We start from the raw sequence: 22,586 nt of genomic DNA on the forward strand, positions 1-22,586 counted from the left end.
ACAACCGTGTAATTTATTCTTTCAAGCTTTGTTTCTTCTGAGTTTATCTGAGTTCTGTTGCATGGTTGTGCTCCGTTGATTTATTTAACTACAACTGTTAATTAAGTAAAAGGTTTGATACTGATTAGAGCTTGAAGTGGCGACGATGTCCTAAAATATTCTGAGAACGTATTTAAAAAGTCTTAAAAGGGTATTGAAATTACCTTTAGGATTCGTGCATATACCCTGAGAAAATGTAAGACAGCAAGATTTGTACAGTGTACAAATTGAATTTGTCATTAAGATGTTAGTAAATATTAATGATGAAGTTATACATTTATATCTCAAGATAATGATTTTTATTAAAAATACGATTTAATGGTTCCAAGGAAATAGTGATCAGAAAAACATTACTGACAAAGTTATAATGGCGTCATGACAATCCTGTTAATGACATTTTCATGACAAGCTCTGTTGTCTTGATAATGTAAAGTTGTCATGACAAAGACAAAGACAGATTATGAAGTAATTGTTTATGTCAAGTTGTCATCAAAACTTCTCAAACTGTGTCATCTTTGCATTTCAAATGACACAACTGAGAATGGCACTTAATGATAAGCATGCATACATTCATACGTCATGTCATGGTTATATGAACACCCACTTCAAGTAAAGTGTTACCAAAAATGTACATAAACAAATATGATTTAATTCGGAAGTGTTAAATAAAATCAGAAGTATTTCTAACAACTTATTTGCCACCTGTTTGGTTTTCTGATAATTAAAAGATTCAATACTAATTCCTGCTGAATTCTCTCATCTCTCTGCCATATTAAATGTATGACTCAATATCTCTAAACAACGTGGGACAATACAGACAATAATGAAGTGAAATTGGAGACGGCTCTTTGGGAGTTCAGCACATGGTGCTACAATTTAAAGGACTGAAAATAGCTTCCAAATATCTGTCCATTGCAGTGACCGCAATGCACAAAAGGGTTCAAATTTGTGCAGAGTGACTCATGTAAACCCTCTTTCCGTCCCTCTCTTTCCGTTCAGGTGTGATCTCCCAGCAGGAGAATGGCAAGACTGTGAGTGTTTCCAACACTATCCGTATCCCCGTGGAGAGGAAAGATAACGGAGCGGCGCTGAGCTGTGAGGCGTCTCATCCCGCACTCGTGAGCCAGAAGCGAGTTCGTCACTACAGCCTGGACGTTCACTGTGAGCCAACAACGCCGTCACATTTCCATGACTACCACCATATTAGACTGATTAGCGCCTGTTATTAGCTCGCTGAAGCCCCATCTGTTTAAACATGTTTGGTTGGCAAGCGTTTGTTTGTTTGTGTCACATCTTGCCTGCTTTGATAAAGGACTAGAAGGCAACAGTATCCCGTTAAACAGCACAGAAACACTCCAAATATGATAGATTTCAACCAATGATGTAGATATTGACTTTGAACTAGGACTTCTCTCATAAAGTCGCTGTAAAAACCGAAAGGCTTTACTCTATAAAAAGACAATCGAGTTTATATAAACTTCAGAGCATTGCTGTTGTTACCCACCGTGGGTTTGTATCAGACTCCTGCTAAAATGTTTTAAAAGCATTTTTGTTGAGAAAACCGTTGTATTATTAATGTAGCTCACTCAATGCTGAACACTGCTTACACTTACGTTTAAAAGTTTGGGGTCGGTAAAAATTTGAGATGTCTTACTCACTAAGTGAAGTTTCACAAACTAATTTCGAGAGGAGCACGTGATATGATTGACTACAGCTGATCCTCATTGCTAATCATTAGCTAGCCTATCAGATCATTCTAAAACTACTATAAATATCCTGCCTAAACTTCATTCCTTATCTTCGTTTTTGGAAACCCCCCCATCCTTCCCTTCTCCCTTCTCCTCTTTTATGATCGGGCAACACGGTGGCTCAGTGGTTAGCACTGCTGCCAGAAAGAAGGCCACAGGTTCAAGTTCTAATTGAGCCAGTCGGCACTCCCTGTGTTTGCATGGGTTTTCTCTGGGTCCTCCGGTTTCCTCCCACAGTCTAAAAACATGTACATAACTGAATCGTAATACAGTCACAAGCACTTAACGCATACATAGAAAAAGGGGGCACTCGAGAAACACCTGATCTCGTATCCCTCCTAATGCTCATTGACCAGGCGGGAACCTCGGGCTCATCTATATCCGAGCTCAGGGTTCTCTCCCGGAACAGCATGCCAAACCTGCTATCATAGTCGAGCATTATCTAAGTGTGAACTCTTGAAGTGAGGGTTATTTATAAATTTCAAGAGGATCACATGCTTATAATTGCTTGCGGCTGGACCCGCTTTATTCAATTTATTATTCACCAATCAGACAATTCCTAAGATACTATAAATACCCTAAGTTCCATATTACAGCCATCTTCATTTTGAAGAATCCCCACTTCCACCCCTACTCCTCCTCTTTTCCTAGATGGGCAACACGGTGGCCTAGCGGTTAGCACTGTTGCCTCACAGCAAGAACGTCACTGGTTCTAGTCCTTAAGCCAGCCAACGTTTCTTGCAGAGTTTACACATTCTCCCCGTGCTCACGTGGGTTTCCCACCGGGCAGCCCGGTTTCCACCCACCATCCAAAAACATGCAACTTAAGTTAATTGACTAATCCAAATCAGCACCTTAAACATGCTCCTAGTTTAAGAGTTCACACTTAGCTAATAATCAATAAAGCGTATTTGGCATGCTGTCCCGGGAGAGAGCCCTGAGCTCGTAATATCCTCGAGCCAGGGGCTCCCTCCCGAAGGGCGAGAGGGGAGTTCGAGCTCAGGTAGGTCTCGAGAACTCCCCTGCTTGTCGCCGTGTGAGAAGTGTAAACTAAGGTTGTTTTAGGTGATAATTTGGTTTAGTCGATTGGCTATGGTTTGTTTTTGGACGGTGGGAGGAAACCGGGGAACCTGGGGGAAACCCACGCAAACACGTGGAGAACATATAAACTCCACACAAAAACACCAACCAGCCCGATAAGAGGTTAGACCAGCGGTGTTCTTGCTGTGAGGCAACAGTGCTAGCCACTGGGCCACCGTGTCGCCCTATCGGAAAAGGGGAAGGAAGTAGGGTTGGAAGGGGGGGAAGCTTCAAGTCGAAGATAACTGGAGTGAAAAACTCTGGTTATTTATAATGCTTCCGTAATCATCTAATGGGTCAGATTACAGAGCTAATGAGGAGCCAGCCGTGTTGATCATAAGCGCGCGATCCTCTCGAAATTAGTTTATAAATAAACCACACTTAGTCATCTCTTAAGAGCAATCACTATCTGTTCATTAGCTACTATAGCAGGGGAGTTCTCGAGATCTACCTGAGCTCGAACTCCCCTCTCGCCTTGCAAACGGGAGGAAGCCCCGGGCTCGTGGATCTTATGAGCTCAGTGCTCTCTCCCGGGACAGCATGCCAAACAAGCTTTATAATCAATCATCAGCTAAGTGTGAACTCTTAAAAGATACATCAATAGGATGAAACACACAGAAAGACATATTAGAAAATAAATGTACAATTTATTATAAGTGAATATAATATTATAAAATTCTTAATTTTATTCCTTAATTTGGGTGACACAGTGGCTCAGTGGTTAGCACTGTCGCCTCACAGCATGAAGGCCGCTGGTTTGAGTCCCAGCTGGGCCAGTTGGCGTTTCTGTGTTGAGTTTGCATGTTCTCTCCCCTTGTTGGCGTATGTTTCCTCCAGGTGCTCTGTTTTCCCCCACAGTCCAAAGACATTTGCTATAGGTGAATTGAATAAACTAAGATAGCCATAGTGTATGTGTGTGAATCAGTGTTTATGGGTGTTTCCCACTACTGGGTTGCAGCTGGAAGGGCATCCACTGTGTAAAACATATGCTGGATAAGTTGGCGGTTTATTCCACTGTGGCAACCCTTGATGAAGGGGACTAAGCCGAAGGAAAATGAATGAATGAATGTATTGCTTAATTTTCAGCATTATTACTCCAGTCTGCAGTCACATAATCCATCTATGTTTCTTGCTCAAGAAACATGTTGTTATGTATTAAGTAATCAATTTAAAACCAGTGGTCCTACTACACTGTAAAAATATTTACAGTAGTTTTACAGCAGAATTATAATTATTTATTTACAGGATGTTTGTAAATTTTACAGTATTACTGGCAAAATTTAAAGACACACAGTAAATAACAACTATTACTGTGCTGTAGTTTTAAAGCACAATTATGCATTTGAAAATTCACCTTCCAGTTGCAACCCAGTACTGGGAAAAACCTATACACACACACATACATACACTACAGACTATTTAGCTTACCCAATTCACTTAGCCCATGATTTTGGACTGTGGGGAAAACCAGAGCACCCAGAGGAAACCCATGGGGAACACAAGGAGAACATGTAAACTTCACACAGAAATGACTCAAATCAGTGACCTTCTTGCTGTGAGGTGACCACTGACCCACCGTGCCACCCCATTTTTTTTTTTTTTTTACAATGTACATAATATGTGACCCCTGACCACAACGTTGCACTGGGATATTTGTGGAAATCCAAAGCTATTTCAGCAATATAAATATGTGATCTCATTCATCCTTACAGCACATGAACCATTTCAAACGATTCAGTTTGATTTGGCGTGTTGGTTTGATCAACCAGTTCACAAAGAACTGATTGATTGATTTGTTCGACATCATGAGAATGCATTTTTAAAACCACTTCCGCTCAACATTCGTTGCTATGTATTAATTGAAATAAGATTTTCAAATACATTATAATACAAATTATACATTACATTATACATTACAAATACATTTAACTCACCATTTTTCAGAGTTTTTGCTATACATTTTGGAATGCACATTGAATTAAACCTGTCATGGTGTATCGATGAAAATGCAATTCTACTTTTCCTCAGAGTGAGTCTACAGTAATTGCAATTAGGGCAAATAACATTTAACGTTTTTCTACCATTTCTGCTTGGCGCTACACACATCAAACTCAATTTGTGTAATACATTTTTAATTTAATTTTGTAACTTTTAAAGCATTAAAATTAGTATTTCTTTTTTTTTTTACAATTTAAAACTGTGGTTGGAATGTAAATCATATAATTTATTTATCCTTTACATTTTGCACCAAACTGCACATATGTCAAGGGGAACTCAATTTCACATGGATTGTCATTTTACAATTCAAGAGTTCACACTTAGCTAATGATTAATTATAAACTTGTTTGGCATGCTGTCCTGGGAGAGAGCCCTGAGCTCATAAGATCCTCGAGCCCGGGGCTCCCTCCCGTTGCAAGGTGAGAGAGGAGTTTAAGCTCAGGTGGATCTCCAGAACTCCCCTGCTGTAATAACCAATGAACAGCCAGTGATTGCTCTTGAGAGATAACCATTTACTAGGAGCATGTCTATAGTGCCGGTTTGGATTAGTCAATTAACTTATGTTGCATGTTTTTTGGACGATGGGAGGATACCGGGGAACTCGGGGGAAACCCACATCAGCACGGGGAGATGCAAACTCCGCACAGAAATGTCTGCTGGTTTGGTAAAGCCTGGAACTAGAGAGATTCTTGCTGTGAGGTAACAGTGCTAAGCACTGGGCCACCGTATCACCCATCTAGGAAGGAGGAGGAGTAGGGGTGGATGGGGGATTCTTCAAAACGAAGATAGTGGTGGTACGTAACCCAGGGTGTTTGTAGTAGCTTAGGAGTCGTCTGATTGGTGCATTGAGCATTGGGTAATGCGGATCCAGCCGCTAGCAATCATAAGCACGTGATCGAAATTAGTTTATAAATAAACTTCACTTATAAATGAATTTTGCTGCTGACATGCTTATATAAACTTGCCTAATTTGATTTTAAATGAAAAATTTCTACTTAAAGTACATTTTCTCAACTCTACAACTGTGCTATCATATTATAGGTACTTCTGTTGAGCATTTCCAGCCCTGTAGTGTGAATATTTTCCAAAATAAAGTGATGTAAACATCTTATTTAGCTGAAAACACCCTAGCGTAAACAGAGCCTCAGTCAGAGCACCGCCATTGAGGACAGTAGGCACTCGGTGGGCTTTGTGACAGAGCTCTTCTCAAGTTTTATTCCCTGTCTGTATCTTTCTCTTTATCTCCGCAGTTGCTCCTACGGTGAAAATCGTTCCCCCTCAGGGCATCCTCCGAGAGGGAGACTCCCTCAGTCTCACCTGCTCCGTTACCGGAAACCCACTGTGAGTGTACAAGAGCGCTGTGTGTGTTTTCTTTCTAAGTGCATCTGTCAGGCTGCGTGTGGGAGATTCGTGATGGATGTGAAGGCGTGTGTGAAGCTCTGTTTCTACATGTGCTTTAAGAACTAATCATCTGAACTGGTCCCATAAGAGCAGCTTTTATCTTGTAACAATCCAAACTGCTTATAGAGGATCATCTGAATGCAGCTTTATTACAGTAGACTGATCTTACATGAGGGAGTACAGCCATGGCTCTGTCCTCTGTTCCTCTTCTTTTACCTCCCTCTCATTATTTTCCCTCCCTCTTATTATTTTCCCCTTTATTTTAGTTTTAAAGGACACAACAAAAGAATTGTCTGGACAAATATATTGTTTGAATAACAATATACTGTTTATTGTATGTACAGTATGTATGTGTGCAGTGTTCATATGTGTGAATTTTACTAAAATAAAAAGATCTACCGTAATGCAATACGATATCCATTATAAAAAACAAAAAATAAGATCAAAGAAATGTAATTATACATTTAATTATGAATTTCATTGTAAGATATTATTTTTATTACAGTTTCAGAGAGTTTTTTTTTTGTTTGTAAATAATATAATTTTGATTGAATTGGTATCAATGTAGCAATAAACATGAAATAAACAACAGCAATAATAAAAAAAATCAAGCACAAAAATATGTATGTTATTTTTAAGATTAAGTAAAATGTCTGGACAAATATATTGTTAAATTTATTATTTTTTATTGATAATTTATTATTTTTCTATAATGAGTGAATTTACAGTCAAGTTCAAAGAAATAAAAATATAATATGCAGTATAAAAAACTAAAGTAAGATACATTTTTCTTTTTAGATGTAACTGTATATTATTTTTTATTACAGCAACTAACAGGTATTGATTTGTTTGATTGTTTGTGAATTAAAAAATGAATATTGGATTTTGTCAAATGTAATAATACACATAGAATAAACAACATCAACAACAACAATCATTATAAAAAGCACAATAAAATAACATTTATTTTCAAGATTAAGTATAATTTTATTGTATATTATTGCTTTTATTACAGTCTATTTATTTTCACAATATTACGGTGGCCGAGAGAGCTTACCGTGCTGCAATCTAAGAAAACATGCAATTACAAAAAACGCCAAATTGAGAAAAGATCTTCATCAGTTCTTCACACGTGCTGCAAATCCTCAGAACACATACACATTGAAAAATGCGCTGCATTGTTAAATAATGCAAACAAATTAATATAACACGCTACATTTTCTCACAACGCAAACAATTTACGAAAACGCACTGCATTTTCTCAGAACTCTTGCAAAAACGATGGCACACAATGGAAATGTTTAAAGAGGACCCAAAAACGTGACCGACGCCGCTGTGCCATGACTATTGCTCAGTGAAGTTGTAGGTGATCTTTAAAAGGTGAGTTTTTTGTTTGTTTATTTTAACATCTCGATACCTGTGTCTTTATTATTTATTAGCCTAAATAACCATAACCTAAATAGGCTGGTCTGTCACCTTTTAGTGTCCTCTTGAAACATTTACATTGTGTTTCGTGCTATATGAATGTGTTGTGAGAAAATGCAGCACCTTTTCGTTAATTGTTTGCGTTGTGAGAAAATGCAGTGCATTTTAATAATTTGTTTGCACTGTGAAAAAAATGCAGCACGTTTTATTAATTTGTTTGTGTTGTGAAAAAAATGCAGCACGTTTTAATAATTTGTTTGCGTTGTGAGAAAATGCAGTGGATTTTATTAATTTGTTTGTGTTGTGAGAAAATGCTGCTCGTTTTATTCATTTGTTTGCGCTGAGAAAAAATGCAGCGCGTTTTATTAATTTGTTTGTGTTGTGAGAAAATGCTGCTCGTTTTATTCATTTATTTGCGCTGAGAAAAAATGCAGCGCGTTTTATTAATTTGTTTGTGTTGTGAGAAAGTAGTCAGATTGGGTTTGTGTTGTGAGAAAATGCAGTGTGTTTTATTAAGTTGTATGCATTGTGAGAAAATGCAGGGCGTTTTAATAACTTGTTTGTGTTGTGAAAAAATGCAGCGTGTTTTATTAATTTGTTTGCTTTGTGAGAAAATACAGCACGTTTTATTAATTTGTTTGTGTTGTGAGAAAATGCCGCTCATTTTATTCATTTGTTTGCGTTGTGAGAAAAGTCAGTGCGTTTTTTTAAAATGTGTTTGCGTTGTGAGGATTTGCAGCACTTGCGCTGTCAAACGGATGATCTTTTCTCAATGTGCTGGCGTTTTTTGTAATTGCATGTTTTCTTAAATTGCAGCATGTTAAGTTTTCTTGGCCACCGGACAATATACAATAATAAACAAATTAGTTTAATAAAAATATGCATGGGCTAGAAAGGGTGCTAGTAGTTGTAAAAAATAATTAATAAAAGTAATAATTTATTATTTGTAAATAGTTATCAAAAATAATATAAAATTTGTTCAAATACTATAAAATAAACAGTTAAAAACGGCAGTAATATATATTAAATTAAAAACAATATTCCGAATACAACCGAGTGTCCTCCACCAGCATTTGACCTTTAACTGCCAGGTTTTTCTCACTTCCATCACTAAACATCTTATCCTGAAGGAGAAAGTGTCGCTCATTCAGTCTCAGCAGTGTCACAGTGAACACTTTCTTTCTTCAGAAGACATATTTGTCTTTGTGTCTGTCTTTGTCTTTTCTTTTTTTTTGTCTGTGGTCACTGAGTCTGTTCTCCCTAAGAGCCAGTGAGCAGAAAGCCATTAAAGCTCTCCAGAGCCTCGTAAGAGACCGGCTACAGAAATGAAAGATGGACAGATAGAGCTGCCACTCATTTTACGCCCAAATGAGGGAATGACGGAGCGAGGGAAGGGAAGAAAGATGGCCTGCGAGGGGTTTTAGCCAGGAAAGAGAAATGATAGACCTCGTGATTTATGCGGTGGGGAGAAGGAGAGTAAGAAACGTGTAAATGTTTAATTGTAGGGGCATGTTTGAAGATTACAGAATGCGGTGATGAGAAATGAGAATAGACCGGCCGCCCGCAGAGACGCTTTCTGGATAGGTTGAGATAAATGAGTGTATTGATGGGAGGGATGAAAGATGGATCCAGATGCCGCTCTACGGTAGCTGAACTCACAGTTACACTGCGTCGCGCGGCTTGCTTATAAAGCCATTACGATCATGTTCATCCGACATTAATCACCAATTAAACACCGTCTGCATTTGTTGGAGGGGTGTGTCTATTATCGCTAGGCTGCTCTGGTTGGCTCATACTGTATGTATGGCTGAGAGAATGTGTGTGGTATGTATCCTGAATCCTGTGAGGGCTGTAATTAAAAGTGTCCCATGGGATTACTCCCGGTGATGACGTAGACTTGTATTGTATCCAGGCGGGATGAGGGATGAGGCGGTTCACAGGCGGTGGGCTCAGAACACAAGCCTCGGGCGTTTTGCCCTACAGTTTTCCATGTATCTCCTGCTGCTGTGGATCACCTCGCAGCTGTTTGTGTGTGAGTGTGTGTGTGTGTGTGTGTGTTCGGTAATCTCCTACTTTCATGCTCTTTTGTCTCTGTCTGCCTGGTATTATCTGCTAGGACTGTACTGCTCTGCACTCTTCTCTGCAAAGAGTACGTGAATGCATATAAAATAGTCCCCATCTTGCAGTAAAATCCTAAAGGAGCACTCCACGTTTTTTGGAAAAAGGCTAATTTTACAAGTCAACTTAAGCAGTTTAGTTGTACCAAATTCGAATACATTCAGCTGACCTCTTTTTGTGGTGGGAGCACTTTTAGCTTAGCTAGGCATAAACCATTGATTCAGATTAGACCATTAGTATCTCACTGGAAAATAAAAAAAAATTATGCAGTGCTGTTACTTAGTTACCTAGATGGGAACTATTTTCAGGTATTGCATAATATCATTGCACCTGCTACAGTCATGATACAGAAGTATGGTTCCTTAATTGTTACGCCAGAATAAGAATATAGTTCCTAGTCATGTTTACCTATAAAATAGCTACACTTAAATAGTACCTATTTAATAGTACCTGTTTTTGAAATGGCCTTCCATGCAATGTAACACAGTTCTAAGTGAAGTGTAATATCCAGCTAAGACTTAAATCTGAATTTGCACCGGGTTTAAAACTATTGATTCATCTATAAAAGAATCGACTCAAATGAATCGTCGGGGTAATTAATTTTTAGCCGTGTTGGCGTGATGTTGATATGGAACTCAAGCCCCACTCATTTGTTGCATGCGCAGACCTGGGAAAATTGAAAACCCTGCCCACAAACACTGTAGTAAATAAAGAGAAGAAGACAAACACTGTAGAAGATCCCGAAGTCATGTCGCAAAGACGCTGTGCTCTGAAGTGTGAGGGAAAGTTAGTGTTATTTTCCCTACCAAAAGATGAGGCTGTGAAGAATCAGTGGTTGAAGATAATTTTTTCAAATATATTATAGCCCCAGCCTTCTGCTGTGTTACAGCAATTTTTCTGATGAGTGTTACACCAAAACGGCATTCATCCGCCGTTTGTTTAAGGAAGGATCAGAAAAGACCATTCATGTATGACATTTTGTCAGAGCTTGACAGGAACTTCACAGTACACAGTTCATGAATCAGTTTCTTCCTCCATTTCACAAGTGTAAGTAACTTAAGTGCGATTAAAATGGTTGCCTCCTTGTTTTCTCTAGCTTACAAAATGTGAATTTTATTGTGTTTTGTTACATGTAACCGCTCCACGCAGCCTGTGCTGTATCTGTTTAACTCTTTATATTCTCATATCGTGTCTAAAGCCACGTTGAAAACGCGACGCATGCCGCTTTCTTTACCAGATTAAATGTGTTTGTAAGCTCATGATCTACTGCCGTTTGTCGTTGCTACGGCCACCGTCAGCTGTTCCTACACACATGCGGTGGTCAAGTTTCAAAATAGTTCAGTTTTTGCCACTGTGTGGTTTAATAGTGAATGTGTGTCATGGTTGAGAATAGTGCAATATGCTGGTGATTAACTACACTGCTTTAATGCACTCCTGCATTGGGCTCACACATACACTCTGCACTCTGACTACTTCAAAATTGTTGATAAGCCATGGTGGCCGATTCTCTCTGTCTCACGCTGAACGCAGTCAACCAATCACAACAGATTGGGTCATCGGACCAATCAGCAAGGAGGGGTTTGGGAACAAATGATGCATATCAGACTGTTGTTGGAGACCCCCAAAACCAAAATATGATCTTTTAAAATGTATAATAGGGGGTCTTTAATGTTCCATCAGTCTTAGTACACAATGTAACAACAGAAGAATCTAGCTTTGATGAAACTAATGCTAATGATCTAATCCTATTCAATGATTTATGCTAAGCTAAAAGTGCATCCCCCAGTTCTGGAGAGCACCCTAATGGATTTATAAATTGGTAAAACTTAACTGTTTAGCTCCAGGGGTTCTGTTAAATGAGAATATTTACAAAATAAGTGATGTTCCTTTAAGTGGGTTATTGTGGATTATAACCACTAATGTTTGTTGAACATAATATTTTATGTATGTCTATGTACAGTTGAAGTCAGAATTATTAGCCCCTTTTGATTTTTTTTTTTCTTTTTTAAATATTTCCCAAATTATGTATAACAGAGCAAAGAAATTTTCACAGTATCTTCAGGAGAAAGTCTTATTTGTTTTATTTGGGCTAGAATAAAAGCAGTTGATAATTTTTTAAAACCTATTTTATGGACAATTTTTAGCCCCTTTATGCTATATTTCTTTCGATAGTCTACAGAACAAACCATCGTTATACACTAGCTTGCCTAATTACCCTAACCTGCCTAGTTAACCTAATTAACCTAGTTAAGCCTTAAAATGTCACTTTAAGCTGTATAGAAGTATCTTGAAAAATATCTAGTAAAATATTATTTACTGTCATCATGACAAAGATAAATTAAATCAGTTATTAGAGATGAGTTATTAAAACTATTATGTTTAGAAATGTGCTGAAAAAAATCTTCTCTCTGTTAAACAGAAATTGGGGAAAAATAATTAGGGGGGCTAATAATTCTGACTTCAACTGTAGGTGATTTGCTTAAAAACAAAAACTTTTGTGAAAACAAATGTTATTACATTTCTCAGTATCATTTCCTTATTAACTATTATTTACATTGTGCTGAAGTAGATGTTAAATTATGTCAGTGGATTAAAACAAATTTCGATTATATTTTCTGATATAAAATATATAAGGCTTACACAGATTGTAGTTCTTTTATGCCTTTTTTATATTACCTTATTTCCATTCTCGGTCTCTGGAGCCTCATTATTTGGAGAAGATTTGATTTTGAGCTTGTCTTTTAATGCCTTTGTTCTGCCACTCATTTTATATTCTTGATTGCTTCTTTATATAATGTCATTTTCCACTTCTTTTCTAGACCACGTGACATCCAGTGGTCACGAGTGAACGACACTCTTCCTGAGAGGGCGGAGAAAACCGGCAACATCCTCCACATGTCTCGCCTCAGCCAATCACACAATGGCACCTACCTCTGTCAGGCGCATAATAATTACGGCCGTGCAGCTGATCACTACACACTGCTGGTGTACGGTAAGAAAGCAAGTGATCCCTGGACTCGACATTAACCCTCACCACTACACAAAACAGATCATATATTTGCATAGGGCTGTGCAATTGATTGAAATTCAGTTATGATGTTGATATTGGCCGCTATAACGATTATGAAAAAATCAATAATGAAAATGCATGAGTAACAGTAAATCGGATCCGTGTGGTTCTTTAACGGCCCATTTCCACTGAGTGGTATGGTATGGTACGATATGGTATTGTACGGTTCGGTACGCTTTTATGGCCGTTTCAACTGTCAAAAGGTACCAAAAAGCGAACTGTACCACTTTTTGAAAGGGTACCTGGCACAACAAAAGGGTACCAAAAGGCGGAGAGCTTGATGCGCAGCTGAACTCTATTGGTTTGCAGATATATGTCACCAGCGTGTACAAGCCAGGAGAATAAAAGCAAAGGAACCGCCATTTTTAAATACACAGCCGAGACATTACACCGTAATAATATATACATATAATAACAAGCCATGATCGACCCGAGCTCAAACAAACCTTGTCATCATCTTGATGAACAGCCACAAAGCCAAGAAGAACAGCAGAATCCATCCTGTCATTGTTTACAAGGCAATCTAAAACGCGAATGGTTTCACCTTCTCAAGAGAGCTCGCCGCCAGTCTATATTTGAAAGAACGAACTTCTTGAGCTGATAATAATAATGTGTGCGTGATTATTGAAGCGCTTCTGACATCTGATCCTTTCAGAAACAGACAAACGTGAAAAACAGTAGAGCAAATGATTCTTTCAGCAACCTAAAACGTAAAACAAACTGCCACGTTTAACTATTATCATCGCTTTTTAAACTATTATGAACTTGGACTGACAGAATTACTTTCTAACAAGAGGTTACAAGTGCTGGTGACACAGATGGGAGGTTTGCACTGACTTTGGGCAATATGTTGCATGTTGTTTTTTAACCCAAATAAGGACTAAATGTCTGCTGTGTGTAGTTTTTTTGTAATTCATAATATCACGAAGACTGTAAGGGTCTGTATGTGTTCATACAGTATATGTTGCATTTATTTATTTATTCGTATAGGATCGCAGATGTTACAGCAGGCTATTTCATTGATCTGCAGTTATAATCAAATCATGTTCATAGAAAGGTTAGTAATGAACATTTACACAAGTATTTGAATGTATAAAGCCTCTGTTTTATAAGAAGTGCTTCTCATATGATATGTGAACGACCCATACAGCTTTACTTTAACATTTCCTCAAGCGATAATGACATTGACTGAAACTTTCTGTCTTATCAATTCTACCCTTTTGGCAGTGGAAAAGCAAGCCTGATAAAGGAGACATGTACCAACCCGTACCGTACTGTACTGTACCACTCAGTGGAAACAGATCATTAGTGCAACTGTGTTTATTATTATTAATCAATCAACAAAATACATAATCACTCACTGTTTTTGATTGAAGGACTTTTGTAGATTTAATCAATTAATGAACTACAAGATTTATAGTTTAATAAATACAAATTAAGTTGAATTCTTACAGTGAAAACAATACTTAAAGCACAGTTATTAGGCCCACTCATAATCGTTTTAAATAATTAAGATTACAGTATTGACTAAAATGTGATAATGATTTCTTTCATAATTAAGCAGCGCTATTTCCGCATGTCATAATGTCTAGGTTTTCTAATGAAACATGTTTTTCAGCAGTCTGTGTTACAAAACAATTTCATATGTATGCGCCCAAACACCTACACTTTCTTTGCAGTTGGAGAACAGCGTGGGTTCTTGGCTACTGAGATGGTTTAGTGTAGCTTTGGATGCGACAAACTTGTCTTGTGCTCCCACCATGGTGTTTTTTTATTTTTTTTATGGTGTCCTCCCCCTCTCGCTCAGATCTGCCCCCTGTGGATGTTCAGTATATTGCACGTTTCAGTTTTAGACCTGCAGGATGTGTGATGTATTTTAAAAGAGTGCAAGAAATGAGGTCCCCAGAGGTCTCCCTCCTTTCTCTCTCTTTTTTCCTCTTCTTTTTTTTGCATGGTAACGGCAGCTATCAAATACGCACGTTAACGAGGCAGCCTGGAGAGCACAGGTGGGTGGGAATGTCATCTTTCATCCCGCTTCTTTCCCTCGCTCCCTCTCTCTTCCACTCGTTCTATCCGCAGTTCTGTGTAGGTGAGCCTCTTAGCTTTGAAACACCTCTGCACTTCTGAGAACGGCCCAGGAATCCCTTTTTCTCGGCCTGTTTTACTTCCTTCTTATTTCTCCTATTTCTTCCATCCTTTTTTCTAACTTCCTTCCTTCCTTCCTTGTTTATTTTCTTCCTTCCATACTTGCCTAATTTCACTCTTGTTTCCTCCTTCGCTCTTCCCTCTCACCCTTACATTTTGAATCCTTCCTAGGTTCTTTCCTTCCTCCTTTCCTTTACCCCTCACCCTGTCCCTGTCCCCCTGTTCTTTCATCCTTTCTGTTCTTTCTTACTTCCTTCCACCAACATTTGTCTTCTTTCGATCCTCCCTTTCATCATTCTTTCCTTTCTTTCATAGTTTATGTTCTTTTCTTCCATCCATCCATCCATCCTTCATTCATTCATTCATTACTTTTCTTTTGTCTTTTTCCATTCCACACTCTCCTCTTTTCCATTCCCTTCTTCTATCCAACTGTATCTTCCTTCACTTGTCCTTTGTGTGTTTCCTTCCTCCTTCCATCCAACATTTTGGGCAATCCTCCATCTCATATTTCTTTCTTTCTTTCTTTCTTTCTTTCTTTCTTTCTTTCTTTCTTTCTTTCTTTCTTTCTTTCTTTCTTTCTTTCTTTCTTTCTTTCTTTCTTTCTTTCTTTCTTTCTTTCCACACTTCGATCTCTTCCCTTTATCAATTGTGCCTCTAAATTCCTTCCTTCCTTTCTTCCGCTTTTTCATTTTCTCTCCTCTTTTCTTCATTCCTTTCTTCCTTCAAACTATATCCTTCTTCCCTTTTACTTGGTGTTTTTTCATTCTTCCAGTTCTTTTCTTTCTTCCTCCTCCTATCTAACCTTATTTTCCTGGAGTACTTACTTTCTACCCTTTTTTTCTTCCTTCAACCTTTCCATCCATCAATCCTTTCCATACTTCAGTCTTTTCTGTTATTCTTCCTTCCCTCCCTCCTTTTCTTTCTTTTATCTTGTTTTTTCCATTTTCATTTTTCAAAAAGTTTTTATTAAATTGTTTTACTTCTTCTAAGTTGCCTTTTTCTTCTTCTTTCTTCATCCCTTTGTTTGCTTCATCATTTTTTTTCTTTAAATCCTCTCTATTATCCTTCCCTCCTTGTTATACTTTCCTTGCTTCCTTCCTTCCATCTTGTTTCCCCTTCCTCTCCTATTTTCTTCATTTCTTTCTTCCGTCCATCTTTATTCACTTGTCCTTTGTGTTTCTTTCATTCTTTCAGTTCTTTCTAGCCATCCCTCCTTTCTTCCCTTTTCCTACTATCAATCCTTTCCATACTTCTCTCAGTCTCTTCTCTCAGTCTTCCTTCTTTCCCTCGTTGTCTTTCTTTTATCTTGATTTGTTTGCCATACCCATTTTTTCTTTTACACTTTTTATTGAATTATTTTCTTCCTTCTTAAGTTGTACTTCCTTCATTATGCCTTCGTTTGCTTCATCATTTTTTCTTTGAATCCTCTCCATTATCCTTCCCCCCTTTTTGGTTCCTTCCTTCCATCTTATTTCCAATTACTCTCATCTTTTCTTCCATCCAGCTGTATCTTTCTTCTCTTGTGCTTTGTGTTTCTTTTGTTCTACCAGTTCTTTCCTTCCTTCCTTCTTCTATCCAACCTTATTTTCCTACTTACTTTCCAGCCTTCCTTCCTTTCTTCCCTTTTCCGACTTTCAATCCTTTCCATACTTCAGTCTCTACTCTTATTCTTCCTTCCTTCCCCCCTTATCTTTCTTTTATCTTGTTTTGTCACTCATCCTTGATTTTTATATCCTTTTTAAATACTTTTCTTCCTTCTTAAGTTACTTTTTTCTTCCTTCTGAAGCTCTTCCTTTTCCATCCCTTTGTTCAATTAATCTTTTTCTCCTATCCTTCCTTCCTTGTCTCTTTCTCATTGCGTCTCCTACACAGAACACAGACTTTCCCATTTAATATGTTTGTGTGGGAGTAAATGAACAAGATTTGGTGTTAACTCTCAGCGGTATCAGCGTGTTTAGGCTTCATCCGCTGGAAATCCCATGCTCTGTGCAACTAAAAGGAGGGAAAAAGCTGACTGCTGAAGGCTGATAGAGGATGAGGGAGAACTATTAGATGATGAGTCAGCAGTCACTGTGACACGAGAGGACGGAGGAGGGCTGATCTCAGTATCTCGCGGCTTCGCGCTGACAAACTTTTTCACACTGATTTATTTAATGTCTAAAATGACCATGGAGTGCAAAATGAGGAGCAACCAGCCAGTATGAGCAGAATGATGATTATAAACTGGAGGAGCGTAAGAGAAAGACTGAATGAGCAGGGAAACAGGTTTTGCAGATAAGGAAATGAGGAAGACGAGACGACAGAGGAGGAGGAGACTTTGTTTTCAATTTTGGAAATTTAGCAATTTATGCTGACTGATATGCAAGTGTGTATTTATCACATGACTCAACATGTACGCCTGTGCTGCTTTATCTTTGTCTGGAAACTTCTACATTTGCATATATATTTGGTACACACTTTTTTAAAACCCAAACCCACTTTGGAAGCATTTAAATGCATAGCTACAGTTTTACATTTATTTCAGTGTGTGTATCTGCATGGTTCAGGTTTGCTGCCTACACAAGAACTGTTAAGCCTGAAATCACCTACACTGTAGCAAGAAGTTAAAAGTCTCCATGAGGAAAATGTCTTAAACATGCTAAATAATTTTAATGGAGACCTAAGAATACAAAAATGCTTTTGTGAGTGCTGGAGTTAAGGTTAAAGGATGTGACATTTTATATATACAGTATACAAACGATGCAACAACAAAAAAAAAAAATGTTTATGAACGCAGACAGTGCTCAGCATATATAAATACACCCCTCACAAATCTATCTTTTAAATTAATATTTTTAATAGAAAGCTATACAATATTATATTTGTGCATATACATTAGATTAACCAGTACTGAAGTCAAATCTGATACTCATCTAACAAAATACCTTAAGAAAACGGTCCAAAAACTAGTACACCCAAATATATATGTTCATTCATTTTCAACCGCTTTTCCAGGGCCAGGTCGCGGGGCAGCAGTCTTAGAAGAGAACCCCAGACCTCCCTCTCCCCAGATACTTCCTCCAGCTCCTCTGGGAAGATCCCGAGGTGTTCCCAGGCAAGTCAAAAGACATAGTCCCTCCAGCGTGTCCTTGGTCTTTCCCGGAGCCTCCTTCCGCTGGGGTATGCCTGGAACACTTCCCTAGGTAGGCATCCAGGAGGCATCCGAAACAGATGCCCAAGCCACCTCAGCTGACTTCTCTCGATGTGGAGGAGCAGCGGCTCTACTCTGAGCTCCTCCTGGGTGACAGAGCTCCTCACCCTATCTATAAGGGTGCACCCTGCCACCCTGCAAAGGAAACTCATTTCGGTCGCTTGTATCCGAGATCTTGTCCTTTCAGTCATGACCCAAAGCTCATGACCATAGGTGAGAGTAGAAACATAGGTTGACCGGTAAATCGAGAGCTTTGCCTTTCGGCTCAGCTCCTTCTTTACCACAACGGACCGGTATATCGACCGCATTACTGCTGCACCAATCTGCCTGTCAATCTCACATTCCATCCTTCCTGGGGGTAAGAAGTTTCATCCAACCTGGAGATGGCAAACCACCTTTTTCCGGTGGAGCACCATGGCCTTGGACCTAGGTACTGATTCTCATCCCAGCCAAGTCACACTCGGCAGCAAACTGCCCCAGTGCATGCTGAAGGTTCATGTTCGATGAAGCCAACAGAACAACATTGTCTGCGAATAACAGATGAAATCCTGTAGTCCCTGAGGCTGCGCTTTTAAATCCTGTCAATAAAAATTCTGAACAGAATTCAGAGTCCAACATGCACTGGAAACAAGTTTGACTTATTACAGGCAATACAAACCAAACTCCTGCTCCGTTCATACAGGGACAAGACAGCCCTCAATAGAGCGCCTCTGACCCCATACTCCTAGAGCACCCTCCACAGAATGCCACAAGGCACACAGTCGAATGCCTTCTCCAAGTCAACAAAACACATGTGGACTGGTTGGGCATACTCCCATGAACCTTTGTGCACCCTGGTGAGGGTATAGAGCTGGTCCTGTGTTCCACAGCCTGGACAAAAACTGCAATGTTCCTTCTGGATTCTAGGTTCAACTATCAGCCGGATCCTCCTCTCATACAAATTTTAAAAAGAGGAAAAATCAAAAGAAGCAGAAAAATTTAAAACTTTTAAAGTTTTAAAAACTTTGTAGGTTGGTTTTTATTTTTGCAATATTTTACTTGAATTTAATTGTATTATCTTTCGATTTCTAAATATGTTTGGTGACTAAAATATTATTTTAATAAATATATCTGTTAAATAAATCTGTTTTGTTTAAATGCACCAAAATACATTGCCTATATTCACTGCGAAATGGAGAAAAATATGCATTTTCAAAATGGAGTGTACATAATTATGCTGAGCACTGTATATCTTCTCACCTCTAAATAAATATCTTATTCACTGGTCAGATGGTCATAGGATATTCCCCTGGAGATTTTCTTATGTTAAACAGCAGCAGTACTTAGCAACAATTGACCTCGCAGCCGATAAAAGCCATTACAATTGAACAGCCTCAGAAAGAGATTGAAATGAGGGAACGGGATAAGAGATGGTGGGAGAAGCAGCAATGCTCGCAGGACAGAGGAAAAGATGTAGCGCAGTAATGAGCTGTGGCTCTAATTGGGAGAAACAACATGGGCACTTAATTAATGAAGTGAAACTCTGGAAAAGGACGAGGAAGCATGAGCAAGAGAGCCTATGGTAATTGAAAATGTCATTTTTTACCTTTGGATAGTCATGACAGGAATATTAAGCGCGGCGAATCGAGGAGTGTGTCGAGTTGACGGCAGAGACTTGGCCTTTGAGTGAAGAGGTGAGAGACTGTGGGATTTACCAACTCCATATTCGGAGGATTAGAACACAGTTTGGAGATCTGCCACTCTCTCTGTCTTTTTGGTGGTATAATGTGGCACAAAACCCAGAGTCCCAGGAACGCGGAGAACAACATTGCTGACGTGACTCATCCAAACATCTGTGTGATGAAATGTTTATCAGCTTTCAGTCTGAGCCGTAATGATGCGCAGGAAGCAGGAAAGAAGAAACGCCTCTTAAATGATTGGTTTTGGGAAAATGTGCAGGAAAAACAGAGAATTATAATGAACGAGGAAAGTGGAAGCTCTGAAAGGAGAGGAGAAAAAAGGGAAAAGGGACAGGAAATGTAATGAGAAAAAAGGATCTGACTGATGGAATAGGGCAAAAAAAGAAAATTTGGCCATTATTTACTCAGCCTCATGCCATTCCCAACCTGTATGACTGTCTTTCTTCTGTAGTGCACAAAAGGAGACATTTTGAAGACTGCCTTCTGAGCAATTACAGTGAATTGGGACTGAAGCTTTCAAGCTTAAAAAGGATGCAGAAGCACCATGAAACAACATAAAAGTGATCTGTCTGCAATACTCTAAGTATTTTAGAGAGACGTGCCAAATATCTGTATAAAAAAACAAACCAAAACAAAGGCATTATTTACTGTTATTTTTACCCTTCCTTTTCCCTCTAAAATTTGTGAATCTTGAATCGTTTCAATGAATCTGTTTACTGGTTTACATAAGCTTTTGAATGGTTTCTAAATTGAACTGATGCAGGACTCCAGTATAACACATAGACTCAATGATCAGGTTGCAGCTTATTCAGCTTGATATCGAGATAAATTTGATTTATTAGTGATCTTCCAACACAGGCTGATTGGAAATAAAGGTAAACGCCTACGCGTTGCTTCTGCTCTCCATACGCGCTGCGCACGCGCTGCTCATGCTCTGCTTATGCTTGCGGTTTGAAACAGGCGTCAGGCACACTGCTGTTTCGTGTCGTCAATCTGGTAACCTGCGCTTGTGTGTGATTTGAACCAGGTGTGCAATACCGAGTTCAACCACTGGGTGTCAAACTTATATACTGCACCTTAACTTTTTGGTCAGTATCCAGCTGAAAAACTACTGGTTAATTAATCGATTATTGGTGAAAAGATCTGAAATCCAACCTGTTGGTCTCTACTCTTATAATTCCATTGGTGCTACTCCTCTTTTTGTCTGAAGAATTTCATTGTTCATTTATATTCCAAAAAGAAAATCATACTGGAGGGACATAATGATGTTGAGGAAATGATGACAGAATTGACAATTTTGTATCGACTGTGCCTTTAAGAGTCATTTTAAAGGAAATGATCTCTCCGCCCCTTTAAGAGTTTGAGCTGCTATAAAATGTGAGATATTTGGCCTCAAAAGAAGATGAGAGTTATTGAGAGAAGAGAAATGAGAGGGATGATTTGCTGCCCTTCTCTTCCTGAAGAAGACGGGTGGTCTATTGATCAGTGTCCGGTTATCGATCGGTCTGGTACCACGCTGTTAATCCCTCTGAGTATTGAAGGCCACACACGTACGCAACCCGAAAACCGATGTGATGCTGCTCTTTGTTGCATAAAAAGCCACAGAACTTATGCAGATAGAGGAGAGAGTAGCTGCGAGCCTGAAAGCGGAATGAAATGTGGCGAGAAAGAGCGATGAGGCTAGTGCTTATATTAGAGGTGTGGAGGATGGTGAGTAGAGCAGTAAGATTGATGATCTTTGGGATGGAGGGATTGAAGATTACAGTGAGAGAGAGAGCTGAGCCCAGGGTGCCAGTAACTGCAGTATTTTGCAGCGGTAAAGGATGAAAGGGTGGAACAGGAATCTGCTGCACCCTGCTGGTTGGAGATGTTATCCACAAAGAGACCTATGACCCTGGCAGAAGGGTGTCATTTCACACATCGCACTGTTTTATCACTTGCTTGTAGATAATATGCTTCATTTAGAATGTTTTCCCCTGCATGTGCTTGAATGTAGCTGCTGTAGTTTGTGAATAACCATGTTATAATGCCATTCCCTTGTAGTGTCTGTTGCTCAATCTCATCCTGCCATCGCTCACCCCAACCTTCCATCCTCCAAGGAATACCAAGGTAACCCTCCATCCGTCACCTCACATCACCTTCTGTTCTCATCATTCACTTCCCTTCTCTAGTTTTTCCTCCAGAGTTGCTTTCATAATGTTATGTTTTTTTTTTTTTTGCTTCACATATAGTCATACTTGAGTTATACATGTCTATTTTCAACCATCTTTCTTTATCTCAGACTAAAACAGGCCAGGTTTCTACCAGCCCACGCTCAGGAACAATATGTGGCTTTTTTCAAAATAGGACATTTTTATATAAAGCTATATATTATTTAGCTACTTGCATGTTTAGAGGCAGTTTCCAACTGAAATGTCTAGTAAGTGGTGGAAAGGTTCATGTTCTGTTTTCTCAGAAACAGATATATCTACGTTATCAACATTTTTTATTAAACTGGTTCATGCATGCATCAAGGAACTTTAAAAAATCGCTAGGCTAATGAGTTGCTGTAAAAGATTAATGTTATATCACAGGATTGGTTCTAGGATTTCATTCGTAGCGGGGCTCAGCCCTCGCATACAGTGACCTAAATTGTTTATGGTTGGTTGGTGCAGTGAATTGTGCAACATAGGCTCATTCTGATAACGTAGCCC

At 38.8% G+C, this 22,586-nt stretch overlaps 1 protein-coding gene across 3 annotated transcripts in view; it reads left to right on the top strand.

Moving 5' to 3' along the window:
- cadm4 (cell adhesion molecule 4) overlaps positions 1–22,586 on the top strand; it is a 301,336-nt gene that overhangs the window by 250,591 nt on the left and 28,159 nt on the right. For 2 of the 3 annotated variants that reach the window (XM_056474922.1, XM_056474921.1), the window contains exons 4-7: positions 1,039–1,200; positions 6,116–6,206; positions 12,629–12,801; positions 21,937–22,002. In XM_056474922.1, coding sequence (XP_056330897.1) covers positions 1,039–1,200; positions 6,116–6,206; positions 12,629–12,801; positions 21,937–22,002 — 492 coding nt within the window. The remainder of the gene's footprint in view (positions 1–1,038; positions 1,201–6,115; positions 6,207–12,628; positions 12,802–21,936; positions 22,003–22,586) is intronic. The other variant, XM_056474923.1, reaches the window with a different exon arrangement.

Source organism: Danio aesculapii, chromosome 16, assembly GCF_903798145.1.
Source record: "Danio aesculapii chromosome 16, fDanAes4.1, whole genome shotgun sequence".
Lineage (NCBI taxonomy): Eukaryota > Metazoa > Chordata > Actinopteri > Cypriniformes > Danionidae > Danio > Danio aesculapii.